The sequence below is a fragment of the Salmo salar genome, chromosome ssa07 (genome assembly GCF_905237065.1).
Source record: "Salmo salar chromosome ssa07, Ssal_v3.1, whole genome shotgun sequence".
Lineage (NCBI taxonomy): Eukaryota > Metazoa > Chordata > Actinopteri > Salmoniformes > Salmonidae > Salmo > Salmo salar.
The window spans coordinates 7,915,611-7,929,369 of record NC_059448.1 but is presented as its reverse complement, the minus strand read 5'-3'; the positions used below and the strand labels follow the sequence as shown (position 1 = coordinate 7,929,369).

The following is a 13,759-nucleotide window of genomic DNA, read 5'->3' as shown; positions in this document are numbered from 1 at the left end:
TTTTCTTCCCCTCATGTGTTAAACTGTGGAATACCGCAGGGCAGCTGCCTTGGGCCACTTCTTTATTTAATATATACCAACAACCTTCCCTATGCCTTAGCTGAAACTCAAGCTACTATATTTGCAGATGATACTACAATTTATGCAGCAAGACAATCGGTTCAACAGGTACAGCAAGCTTACAAGGAGATTTGGAGAATATCACGGAGTGGGTTTGCCAAAACAAACTTGTTTTAAACACCAAGAAAACCAAAGTTATGTTAGTCTGTTCCACTAGGAAAAGGCCAAAACAGCATGGGATACAATTAAGTATGGGAGGAGTACAAATTGAAGAAGTGTCAGAAACGAAACTATTGGGAGTGCAGCTAGACAACTGCTTATCATGGTCGTCTCAAATAACTCATCTATGTAAAAAGAAAATATTAAAACAGCATGCATAATCAGAAGGATAGCTAAATATTTACCAGGAAAAATTCTTCAGCAAATAACACAAGCATTAATTGAGAGTCAAGTGAACTTCTGTTCTGTGGTCTGGGGAAATGCATCATCAAGTGAAGTTAGGAGGCTGCAGATTGTACAGAACAAAGCAGCAAGGATTGTTTTAAGGTGGACATATGGTTCTTCTGTTGTAGTCATGCTCAATGCTCTTGGTTGGTCATCAATCAACAAGATAATTGAAAAAAAACATGCTTATTTTATTTCATAATATACATAATTTAAAACGGCCAAGTTCTATTCACAACGGTATTCAGTTGGTAAGAGACAGACATTCAGTAAATACTAGGAATAGATTGTCCACCATCTATGCGTTATCCAGACAGAGAAGAGAAACAGGCAAAATAACATTTCAATTTAGAGCAATAAAGAAATTGAATAAATTAACTGAACAAACCAGAATCCTTTCAATATATAAATTTAAACATTATTTTAAAACGATTTAAATATAATACATAGAAATGTTGTGGGACTATAGTAGATGAAGAATCAATATTTTTTAGATTGAGTATTTATTGTGTCATTATGTTAGTATATTATGTATGTTTGTAATAGTGTGTTATATGTGAAAATGTGTTCGTATTATAAATTGTATTTGAATGTTTAAGGACTCTTGGAAGATTAGTCCAAATGGGGACTAAAAGAGATCCAAATCAAATCAAATCTCCTCCATTCCCTCCACCCCTCTTACAGGACCCTAGTGACCAATGGGAATGAGCTCCTGGTGCAGTTTGTGTCTGACCTCAGTGTGACCTCCAACGGCTTCATGGCCCACTACTCCAGCATGCCCCGGGGGTCCCGGACGCCCTCCTCCGGGGAAGACAACATCCATGGGTCTCGGGTCGCCGCAACACCCCAAAAACCTACCTCCAAGCCGACAAAACCAGCCCGGAACACTCCTAAACCCAAGCCAGCCATCGGTGCCAAGCCCACCCCAAAACCAGCCACCAGACCTGGGGTGAGGATACCAGTGAAGCCTCCACCACGTAAGCCTACAGCCAAGCCTGGAGTCAGACCCATACCTACCCCTAAACCTGGTACCAAGGCTAAACCAACCCCTAAACTTGGTACCAAGGTGAAATCCAAGCCCACCCCAAAACCAGCCACCAGACCTGGGGTGAGGATACCAGTGAAGCCTCCACCACGTAAGCCTACAGCCAAGCCTGGAGTCAGACCCATACCTACCCCTAAACCTGGTACCAAGGCTAAACCAACCCCTAAACCTGGTACCAAGGCTAAACCAACCCCTAAACTTGGTACCAAGGTGAAATCCAAGCCCACACCAAAACCAGGGGCCAAAACAGTGAAACCAACTAAGAAACCCTTCTCTAAGCCTGGAGCCAAGCCCACACCTGAACCAGGGACTAAGCCTAAAACCATAGCCAAGCATGGACCGAGCCGGTCTAAGACTGTGACTAAGAAACCTGCCGTGAGCAAGAAACGTGAGTTACAGTCTGATAAGGGAACAACCGTTTGATACTGCACTGTGATTGTTATTGCTGCTTTCCAGACATTTTGTTTGGAAATAAAAGTGTGTCTGTGTTGGTGTGTGTGTTGGTTTGTGTGTGTGTGTATTTTGTAGCCCTACCGATGAATCCGCTGTGTACCCTGGCTTGTAAGAGGACAGGAACACTCCAATCCAACTTCTGCCCTAATGATTTCGGTGAGTCACACCCTCTACCCCTCTTCTTACGGTCTATCTCTTTGGTTCTCCCTTCCTGTCTCTCTCTCTCTCTCTCTCTCTCTCTCTCTCTCTCTCTCTCTCTCTCCCCTGTCTCTCATTCTCTCTGTCTCTCTCCCTCTCTCTCTCTCCCTCTCTCTCTGTCTCTCTCTCTCCCTCTCTCTCTCTCTCTCTCTCCCTGTCTCTCTCTCTCTCTCTCTCTCTCTCCCTGTCTCTCTCTCTTCCTCTCTCTCTCTCTCTCCCTGTCTCTCTCACTCTCTCTCTATGTCTCTGTCTCTCTCCCTGTCTCTCCCTGTCCTTCCCTGTCTCTCTCACTCTCGCTCTCTCTCCCTGTCTCTCTCTCTCTGTCTCTCTCTCACATGTTTGTTGGCTTGGTTTTAAGTTGCTTTCTTGGTTGTCATAGCATTTGTCACAGTATTTGTCCTTGTGCTAGTAGATTGGTATGTGACCTGCATGGGCACAGTTTAATGGCAGACAGGAAGAAGACAGCACTTAGAACAATATTCTAAATGACTCAAAACAAGGTCCTGTGGGGAAACCTTTCTCTCTCCCATCCCTCTCTCCCTTTCTCTCTCTCCTTCCCTCTCTCCCTCCTTCTCTCCCTTTCTCTCTCTCCCTCCCTCCCTCCCTCTCTCCCTGTCACTATCTCTCTCCATCCCTCTCTCCCTTTCTCTCTCTCCTTCCCTCTCTCCCTCCTTCTCTCCCTGACTCTCTCTCTCCCTCCCTCCCTCCCTCTCTCCCTGTCACTATCTCTCTCCTTCCCTCTCTCCCTGTCTCTCTCTCTCCTTCCCTCTCTACCTGTCTCTCTTTCTCTCCTTCCCTCTCTCTCTCCCTCTCCCCTTCCCTCTCTCCCTTCTTCCCTCTCTTTCACTCCCTCCCTCGCCCCCTCTCTGCCATTCCCTCTCTCCCTCTCTCTCTCCCCTTCCCTCTCTCCCTCCCTCCATCTGTCTGTCTCTCTCCCTCTGCCATTTTCAGATTTGAACAAACAAACACCAAAGAATAGCCACAGGAAAATGTTTATCACAAGCCTTGATATGACAATAATATCTTAATCCCTCACAGAGAAGGGATGAGTGAGTCAGAATGTACAAACCACAGAAATAGAATCCTGGTATCCTGTTTCACCCCCCCCCCTCTCGGTATCTTACTCCATCACTCTGCCCACCCCCACCCCTCCCTCTCCTATCCTCTCTCCCAACTCCCAGTGATCACAGGGAAGGTGACATCCTTGGTCCCAGGCCCTAGGGGCAGTGTGACTGTGGATGTGTCTCTCATCAAGTCCTATAAGAGTGGCCGCATGGCCATCACCAAATCAGGACCAGCCATGTCAGTCAAACTCACCTCCAACTGCAGGAATTGCCCCAGCCTACGCAAAGGTATGTACCGTCTCACATACACTGACTATACCAAACATTAGGAACACCTTCCTAATATTTAGTTACACCCACCCCTCCCATCCTTTTTGGCCCCCAGAACAGCCTCAATTCGTCAGGGCATGGACTCTACAAGGTGTTGAAAGTGTTCCACAGGGATGCTGGCCCATGTTGACTCCAATGCTTCCCACAGTTGTGTCCAGTTGCCTGGATGTCCTTTGCGTGATGGACGATTCTTTTACATTTTTTACATTTTAGTCATTTAGCAGACGCTCTTATCCAGAGCGACTTACAGTAGTGAATGCAGACATTTCAGACATTTTTTTTGTGTTTTTTGTGTTTTTTGGTTAGATTCTTGATACACACGGGAAACTGTTGAGAGTGAAAAACCCAGCAGCATTGCAGTTCTTGACACTCAAACCGGTGCATCTGGCACCTACTACCATACCCTGTTAAAAGACACTTATTAAATATGTTGTCTTGCCCATTCACCCTCTGAATGACACACATACACAATCCATGTCTCAATTGTCTCAAGGTTTAAAAATCCTTCTTTAACCCGTCTTCTCCCCTTCATCTACACTGATTGAAGTGGATTTAACAAGTGACATCAATAAGGGATCATAGCTTTCCATGGACTAATTGATTGATTAGTAAATTGGTTAACTCATTAATTTGTTCATTCATTCATTCATCTATCCATTCATTCATTCCTTAATTCATTAATCTATCCATCCATTCGTTAATTTATTCATTCATCATTCAGGAGCGAATTACGTGCTGATGGGCAAGGTGGATGTGCAGGGGCGTGGCCTTCTCAACCCCTCCAGCTTCGCTCTCCTGTACAAGGCGGTCCACGACAAAGCACTGGCCAATCTCGCCCGTCAATCATGCTGACCTTACAGCCCAGTCCACCAATCACAGAGTGGGAAACCTGCCATTCCTCCTACTGTACCAGTACCAACAAACAACTACAACAACAACTGTCCAAATATGAAAATATGAAAACTAATTCTAAACGAGAGAATCAAAATGATTCAAAATGAGGACCAACGACCAAAGATGGTTTCCGTAAGGTTAGGGGCACGGGGCTAACCATTACATACAGTAAAATCTTTTTATGTTGTCGTATTGATATTTCGTATTTTTATACACTCAGATATACTTCTTTGTATTTGTATGTAAATTGTGATATTTCTGTGAATAAAGGATGTATATCGCAAATTAGATTATTTTGTGTGTTTCGTCAAGTTGAATTATCTTAAACTAAAACATCGCTAAACACCTATGTCTCTTCAGCAGCAGCACTTCCACTATCAGGTAGTCTAGTGGTTAGGGCGTTGGGTCAGTAACCAGCAGGTAGCCTAGTGGTTAGAGCGTTGGGTCAGTAACCAGCAGGTAGTCTAGTTGTTAGAGCGTTGGGTCAGTAACCAGCAGGTAGCCTAGTGGTTAGGGCGTTGGGTCAGTAACCAGCAGGTAGCCTAGTGGTTAGAGCGTTGGGTCAGTAACCAGCAGGTAGTCTAGTTGTTAGAGCGTTGGGCCAGTAACCAGCAGGTAGCCTAGTGGTTAGAGCGTTGGGTCAGTAACCAGCAGGTAGCCTAGTGGTTAGAGCGTTGGGTCAGTAACCATCAGGTAGCCTAGTGGTTAGGGCGTTGGGTCAGTAACCAGCAGGTAGCCTAGTGGTTAGAGCGTTGGGTCAGTAACCATCAGGTAGCCTAGTGGTTAGAGCGTTGGGTCAGTAACCATCAGGTAGTCTAGTGGTTAGAGCGTTGGGCCAGTAACCAGCAGGTAGCCTAGTGGTTAGAGCGTTGGACCAGTAACCAGCAGGTAGCCTAGTGGTTAGAGCGTTGGGGCAGTAACCAGCAGGTAGCCTAGTGGTTAGGGCGTTGGGTCAGTAACCAGCAGGTAGCCTAGTGGTTAGGGCGTTGGGCCAGTAACCAGCAGGTAGCCTAGTGGTTAGGGCGTTGGGTCAGTAACCATCAGGTAGCCTAGTGGTTAGGGCGTTGGGTCAGTAACCATCAGGTAGCCTAGTGGTTAGAGCGTTGGGCCAGTAACCAGCAGGTAGCCTAGTGGTTAGAGCGTTGGGTCAGTAACCATCAGGTAGTCTAGTGGTTAGAGCGTTGGGCCAGTAACCAGCAGGTAGCCTAGTGGTTAGAGCGTTGGACCAGTAACCAGCAGGTAGCCTAGTGGTTAGAGCGTTGGGGCAGTAACCAGCAGGTAGCCTAGTGGTTAGGGCGTTGGGTCAGTAACCAGCAGGTAGCCTAGTGGTTAGGGCGTTGGGCCAGTAACCAGCAGGTAGCCTAGTGGTTAGGGCGTTGGGTCAGTAACCATCAGGTAGCCTAGTGGTTAGGGCGTTAGGTCAGTAACCATCAGGTAGCCTAGTGGTTAGAGCGTTGGGCCAGTAACCAGCAGGTAGCCTAGTGGTTAGAGCGTTGGGCCAGTAACCATCAGGTAGTCTAGTGGTTAGGGCGTTGGGTCAGTAACCAGCAGGTAGCCTAGTGGTTAGAGCGTTGGGTCAGTAACCATCAGGTAGCCTAGTGGTTAGGGCGTTGGGTCAGTAACCATCAGGTAGCCTAGTGGTTAGAGCGTTGGGCCAGTAACCAGCAGGTAGCCTAGTGGTTAGAGCGTTGGGCCAGTAACCAGCAGGTAGCCTAGTGGTTAGAGCGTTGGACCAGTAACCAGCAGGTAGCCTAGTGGTTAGAGCGTTGGGCCAGTAACCAGCAGGTAGCCTAGTGGTTAGGGCGTTGGGCCAGTAACCAGCAGGTAGCCTAGTGGTTAGAGCGTTGGGCCAGTAACCAGCAGGTAGCCTAGTGGTTAGAGTGTTGGGTCAGTAACCATCAGGTAGCCTAGTGGTTAGAGCGTTGGGTCAGTAACCATCAGGTAGCCTAGTGGTTAGAGCGTTGGGTCAGTAACCAGCAGGTAGCCTAGTGGTTAGAGCGTTGGACCAGTAACCATCAGGTAGCCTAGTGGTTAGAGCGTTGGGCCAGTAACCGAAAGGTTGCTGGATCGAATCTCCGAGAAAGACAAGGTAACAATCTGTCGTTCTGCCACTCAGGAAGACACATTCAGTTGGACAACTGACTAGGTATCTCCCATTTGGTCTCAATGAATATGGACATTCTGGGCTAATTACAAATCAATGGCTGCACCTGGTGGTATTTTGTGGTTAAGCAATCGCATCTAATGTGGTTCAGATATGAACTCAAAATAAAAAGTACTGATTTGATCTTGTCTTTATTTTGTTATGGTTATATTAGAAAATCGAATTTTATATTGACTTTTATAATTAATATCAACTGTATATTATCAACAAGGGAAACAGCAGTGTCCTATTTGGGATCATGTAATGGTCTGTATTAATCTTAAACTCTGTTCATCAGAATGATCACGTATTATAAAGAGTTACATAATGGCCTTGACAAGTAACCTGTGGTCACCTTCAGGACAAGATGTGTAGTCATGGGGACACATGGCTCAGAGACGGTTTGTGTCGCTACCTGGTGGTCTATTGAGGTATTACGCTTTCTCTCGCCTGTATTTCTATCTCTGCTGCTTTCAGACCATCTGCCTCTGTCTCTCATCTCTCCTTCTCCTCATTCTCACTCTCTCACAGTGACTCACTGGCTAAGCAAGGGAAGGTGACACTGCTGAAGGGAGAGAGGGAGGGAGGGAGTGCATACAAAGAGAGCTTGAACTGCTGCCAACTCTCCTCTGTTGTACCTGTCTCTCTCTCTCCTCCTTCGCTCTTCTTTGTCTACCCATCTCCTATTTCAGTGATCTTTTGAACGCTGCGCGTTACAGGGCATATAGAGAGACGGCGGGAGGGAGAGAGAAAGAGAGGAATGGAAAGAGTCTGTGTGGGGGTGGAGAATTCAACGAGTGTGTGTGTGTTTGTGAGAGAGAGAGAGAGAGAGAGAGAGAGAGAGAGAGAGAGAGAGAGAGAGAGAGAGAGAGAGAGAGAGAGAGAGAGAGAGAGAGAGAGAGAGAGAGAGAGAGAGAGAGAGAGAGAGAGAGAGAGAGTGACATAACCATGTAATGGCCAGCTGCTCATGCTCCTCGACACAGCAGCAAACACACACGGAAGACAGCACAGCTTGGCACACTCTGTCTACAGAACAGCAGCAGCTTTCAGTGCCTTTCGAAACTATTCAGACCCCTTTACTTTTCCAACATTTTTGTTACGTTACAGCCTTATACTAAATTTGATTAAATCTTTTTTCCCCCTCATCAATCTACACATAATACCCCATTATGACAAAGAAAACCCGTTTTTTTAATTTTTAGCTAATTTATAAAACCTAAAAACCTGAAATATGACATTTATATAAGTATTCATATCCTTTACTCAGTACTTTGTTGAAGCACCTTTTGCAGCGATTACGGCACTGAGTCTTGTTGGGTATGACGCTACAAGTTTGGCACACCTGTATTTGGGGAATTTCTCCCATTCTTCTCTGCAGATCCTCTCAAGCTCTGTCAGGTTGGATTGGCAGCGTCGCTGCACAGCTATTTTCAGGTCTCTCCAGAGATGTTCGATGGGGTTAAAGTTCTGGGCTCTGGCTGGGCCACTCACCGACATTCAGTAACTTGTCCCGAAGCCACTCCAGCGTTATCTTGGCTGTGTGCTTAGGGTCGTTGTCCTGTTGGAAGGTGAACCTTCACCCTGGTCTGAAGCCTTGTTTGCTCTGCCTTAGGTTTTCATTAAGGATCTCCCTGCACTTTACTCTGTTCATCTTTCCCTCGATCCTGACTAGTCTCCCAGTCCCTGCCGCTGAAAAACATCCCCACAGCATGATGCTTCCACCACCATGCTTCACTGTAGGGATGGTGCCAGGTTTCCTCCAGATGAGACGCTTGGCATTCAGGCCAAAAGAGTTCAATCTTGGTTTCATCAGACCAGAGAATCTTGTTTCGCATGGTTAGAGTCCTTTAGGTGCCTTTTGGCAAACTCCAAACGGGCTGTCATGTGCCTTTTACTGAGGAGTGGCTTCCGTCTGGCCACTCTACCCTAAAGGCCTGATTGGTGGAGGGCTACAGATATGGTTGTCCTTCTGGATGTATTTCCACAGAGGAAATATATTTTCACCATCGGGTTCTTGGTCACCTCCCTGACCAAGGCACTTTTCCCCTGATTGCTCAGTTTGGCCGGGCGACCAGCTCTAGGAAGAGTCTTGTTGGTTCCAAACTTCCTCCATTTAAGAATGATGGAGGCCACTGGGGACCTTCAATGATGCAGAAATGTTTTGGTACCCTTCCCCAGATCTTATATAGACAGGTGTGTGCCTTTCCAAATCATGTCCAATCAATTGAATTTACCACAGGTGGACTCCGATCAAGTTGTAGAAACATCTCAAGGATGATCCATGGAAACAGGAAGCACCTGAGGTCAATGTTAAGTCTCATAGAAAAGGGTCTGAATACTTATGTAAATAAGCTATATTTCTGTTTTTTATTTTGAATACATTTGCAAAAATTTCTAAAAATATATTTTTGATTTGTCATTATCGGGTATTGTGTGTAGATAGATGAGGGGGAAAAAAAAACGATTTAATCCATTTTAGAATAAGGCTGTATGCACTGTATGTGTTCTCCAAACCCATTTGCAAACATTTGAATCTTGGATTATTCAAATTTATTCAAAGAAGAACTATGCTACCTCAACACACCTGTGGTGTAATTACAAGACAGGAAATAGATGTACTGAACAACACTGAGTACTCATAGATAACATGTCTACATTTTATTATTTTAGATTCAGTTCATTCAATTCATTCAACTGTACATCTCAATATTAGGGCTATCTCTCTACACACAATAATATTATTGCACAAAAGACAAAAGACAGAAAAATGTACTTTTCAAATTAAAAATGATTATAATTAGGATGAAATCAATGTGATCTGCTAATTGTCATTAATATATATAACATGTCTACAGTGTCTATAGTATATATATATACATATATATATATACACTATTTAAATGCATATATCAGAATCAGCCTTTACCCCTGAAAGACATACTGTACATCAGGGCTTGGCAACTAGATTCAGCCACAAGATGATTTTTCTGGTCCGGGGGGCCAGAACATAATTCCATACATTTGTACACTGCAAATTGACCACAACTAAGATCAAAAAGAGATTGTATTTTCAAATACCTTGATTATACCGAGGTACCATTACATATGTCTCTTTATTGATTCCTGGGAATACTTGGGATCAGATTTCCTAAATTATGCAATATTTTTGGGCTGAATTTCTGGTGATTTGACTGTTTTTTTTCGACCGGTTTGGGCCCGTCTGTTGCCGACTCCTGATATAGGTAAATTAGCCTTGTTTGTACAGTCTTCCATCCACAGGGGCTTTGCATTACATCTGATAACTTTAAGTCTGGCATCTCCTGCCTACACAGACAGGATAAAGAGCCTAACGTTGTGTCAGCGTTTCCATTCACAGTGCAGCAAACTATTGAAATGTTACATTTAAGTTATGGAAAGATTATTTCCTCAACGTTTGTAATAATGCATCATTCTTTCAAGTCTGGCAGATACCTACAAAGAGCTGTGTAGGGCTTTGAAGGTCAACTTCCTGTAAGCAAGTGTTGCCTAAACGTTGCAGAAATGTTACAGTGCTGCAATGTTACGCCAACCTTTACTTTACAGCAATGTTACGCCAACCTTTACATTACAGCAATGTTACGCCAACCTTTACATTACAGCAATGTTATGCCAACCTTTACATTACAGCAATGTTATGTGGAGATGTAGCTTTTTTGTGGACCAGAAGAAGCAAAATAACCTTTCCTTAAAAAAAAGTCTGGTTCTCAAAAAGCTACCTCTCACAAGCTTGTGCAATTCAGTGCATCGAGACACATGTAAATACATGTAGTATATCTGTGTGTGTGTTAGAGTGTGTGTGTGTGTGTGTGTCTGTGTCCTCACAGTCTGTTTTATGAGTTGTTGTTTAATCAGTGTTTAAAGGTCATTCTGCTGTTTGCTGACTAACAGGAGATGGAAGAGTTCTATGTGATCATGGCTCTGTATAATAATACTGTGAGTTGCCGTGAATTCCTTTTGGACTTTGGGACTGAAGAGACCCCTGGTGGCATGTCTTGTGGGGTAAGTCTGGGTGTCTGAAGAGACCCCTGGTGGCATGTCTTGTGGGGTAAGTCTGGGTGTCTGAAGAGACCCCTGGTGGTATGTCTTGTGGGGATATGTCTGGGTGTCTGAAGAGACCCCTGGTGGCATGTCTTGTGGGGGTATGTCTGGGTGTCTGAAGAGACCCCTGGTGGTATGTCTTGTGGGGGTATGTCTGGGTGTCTGAAGAGACCCCTGGTGGTATGTCTTGTGGGGGTATGTCTGGGTGTCTGAAGAGACCCCTGGTGGTATGTCTTGTAGGGGTATGTCTGGGTGTCTGAAGAGACCCCTGGTGGCATGTCTTGTGGGGGTATGTCTGGGTGTCTGAAGAGACCCCTGGTGGCATGTCTTGTAGGGGTATGTACGGGTGTCTGAGCTGAATGTTATTTGATTATGCAGACAATCTGTCATTTTCATTACAGTCATTTTATCTCGTAAAAACTAGAAGAAAAATAGCTAATCTCTCGTCAATCCTCAACCAGGAAAGTTGATGTTAGTTGATGTTGTTGTTAGTTGTTGTTGTTGACGATGTTAGTTGTATATGGGCCTTTAAAGGTGCTGCTCTGTTTTGAGCTGCAGCTTTGCTATGTCTTTCTTTGATACACTTGACCATATTAGCGGACGGTTATTAAGATGGGACAAGATCAGAGCCTGAACAACTAGTACAGTTGATCTTTGTGTCAAAAACGCAGAACATGTTTTTATAACAGACATACCCCTCCCCGACTTCACAACAACACTGTCAATATGACTTGACCATGATAATTGACCATCCGATGTTATACCTAGGAGTTTAGCTTCCTCAACTTGCTCAATGGGGAAAGGGGGGACACCTAGTCAGTTGTCCAACTGAATGTATTAAACTGAAATGTGTCATCCACATTTAACCCAACCCCTCTGAATCAGAGAGGTGCACGTGGGGGGGTTGCCTTAATCGACATCCACACCCTTTATGTACAACTCCGGTTTAGGTTTAGGTCTTGGAGAATGTTTTGAACCAAACACAATGCTTTTAGTTCTATATTTATTAAAAACCTGTTCATCATTAATCACCCATTCTGATACTAACTTTAACTAGAATTTCAGTGAGCTCACTGGCTTTTGGTGCTGACATGTAGAGTGTGGAATCATCCGCATTAGTCGTTCTAGCTTTGTGTAAGACCAGTGGCAAATCATTTGTAATAATAGAGAAGAGTAACGGCCCAAGTCAACTGCCCTGAGGGACACCGCACTGTACATATCTGATGTTAGAGAAGCTTCCATTGACAAACACTCTCTGGGTTCTATTGGATAAATAACATTCCAACCGAATGGAATGTTATTTATTCGACATTCCAACCGAATGGAATGTTATTTATCCAACATTCCAACCCAATGGAATGTTACTTATCCAACATTCCAACCCAATGGAATGTTACTTATCCAACATTCCAACCCAATGGAATGTTACTTATCCAACATTCCAACCCAATGGAATGTTACTTATCCAACATTCCAACCCAATGGAATGTTACTTATCCAACATTCCAACCCAATGGAATGTTACTTATCCAACATTCCAACCAAATAGCAGGTGATGTAAAGCCATAGCAAGTGAGTTTCTTCAATAAAAATCTAACAATTCAGCTCCAACTACTATCTTACTATCCATTTCTTTTAACCAATCATCAGTCATCTGAGTCAGTGCAGTACAAGTTGAGTGCCCTTCCCTATATGCATGCTGAAAGTCAGTCGTTAACTTGTTCTCTGAAAAATTGCATTGTATTTGGTCAAACACAATTTTCTCCATCAGTTTACTAAGAACAGGCAGCAAACTGATTGGGCGGCTGTTAGAGCCAGCAAAGGGTGCTTTACTATTTTTAGGCAGTGGAATTTGTTTAGCTTCCTTCCACGCCTGTGGACACACCCATTCCTTTAGGCTTTGGTTAAAGATATATCAAATAGGGGTGGCAATACAGTCTGCTACCGTCCTCAATAGGTTAATTAAGGTTGTCTATACCTGGTGGCTTATCATTACTGATGGATAACAATAGTTTTTCCACCTCTCCAGCACTAACTTGACCAAATTCAAAACAGCAATCCTTCTTTTTCATTATTAGATATTTTATATAACAATATGATGGTTCACTTGTTCAATGTTGTAATTTCACTTGTGATTTTTTCCACTACTAGTGAGATAGTAATTGAAATGAATGGCTAACATCGAAAGGTTTTGTTATAAATTATCCATCAACTTCAATGAACGATGGAGATGAATTGGGTTTTCTGCCCATGATATCATTTAAGGTGCTCCAAAGCCTTTTCCATTGTGTTTTATGTCATTTATCTTGGTTTGTTTGCTAATAGAAAAAAAAATCTTATTTTTGTTAAGTTTAGTCACAAAATGTCTCAAGTTACAGAATGTCAACCAATCAGCTGAGCAGCCTGACTTGTATGCCATCTCTTTTGCATTGTGTCTATGAACCAAATAATTCTTAAATTCATCATCAATCCAGGGGCCCTAACAGTTCTTACAGTTATATTCTTAACAGGTGCTGGTCAACAACTGGCAGGAATATTTCTACAAATACTTCCAGTGCTGCATCTGGATTCCCTTCCTCATACACATCAGACCAACATACATGTTATACATCTTCAACAGAAGAGTCCTAGAAAACATTTTTTATGATCTTTTATAAATTAGTTTAGGCCCAACCTTTGGCAATTTGGCTTTCCTCGTTATTGCCACAATGTCATGGTCACTACAACCAACCAGTGTTTGAGTCAACAAAACAGTTTACTAAAGTGGGCTAAAGCAGAAACACATCTGGCAACCACACAGGCTAGGAGCAACATACAGCACACCCTTTTGGATTCAATCCAAACATCAGACTCTGTAGTGAAGCACAAATTGGACAATGACAGCAATAACAACAAGGAAATCCACGTTGACTTGGACAATTTTTCGACATTATTTTTTCATCACTGCACTTCATCTCTAAGACGGGACTGGCCTGGTCCACTGTCAATGTGAAAATAAACTCAGAGCGTGGGAGAGGGCAAAACCAAAAGAGTCAAAGTTTTACCCATAAA

The 13,759-nt window shown here is 43.8% G+C and overlaps 1 protein-coding gene across 2 annotated transcripts in view; it reads left to right on the top strand.

Moving 5' to 3' along the window:
- Positions 1-4,776, top strand: part of pcolceb (procollagen C-endopeptidase enhancer b) — a 23,983-nt gene extending 19,207 nt beyond the window's left edge. Inside the window, exons 6-10 of one of the 2 annotated variants that reach the window (XM_045721478.1) lie at positions 1,189-1,453; positions 1,613-1,937; positions 2,078-2,158; positions 3,382-3,552; positions 4,316-4,776. In XM_045721478.1, the coding sequence (XP_045577434.1) occupies positions 1,189-1,453; positions 1,613-1,937; positions 2,078-2,158; positions 3,382-3,552; positions 4,316-4,446 (973 nt within the window). In that variant the 3' untranslated portion in view covers positions 4,447-4,776. Of the gene's footprint in view, positions 1-1,188; positions 1,938-2,077; positions 2,159-3,381; positions 3,553-4,315 lie in introns of both variants that reach the window. The other variant, XM_045721477.1, reaches the window with a different exon arrangement.
- Positions 4,777-13,759: the final 8,983 nt, after the last annotated feature.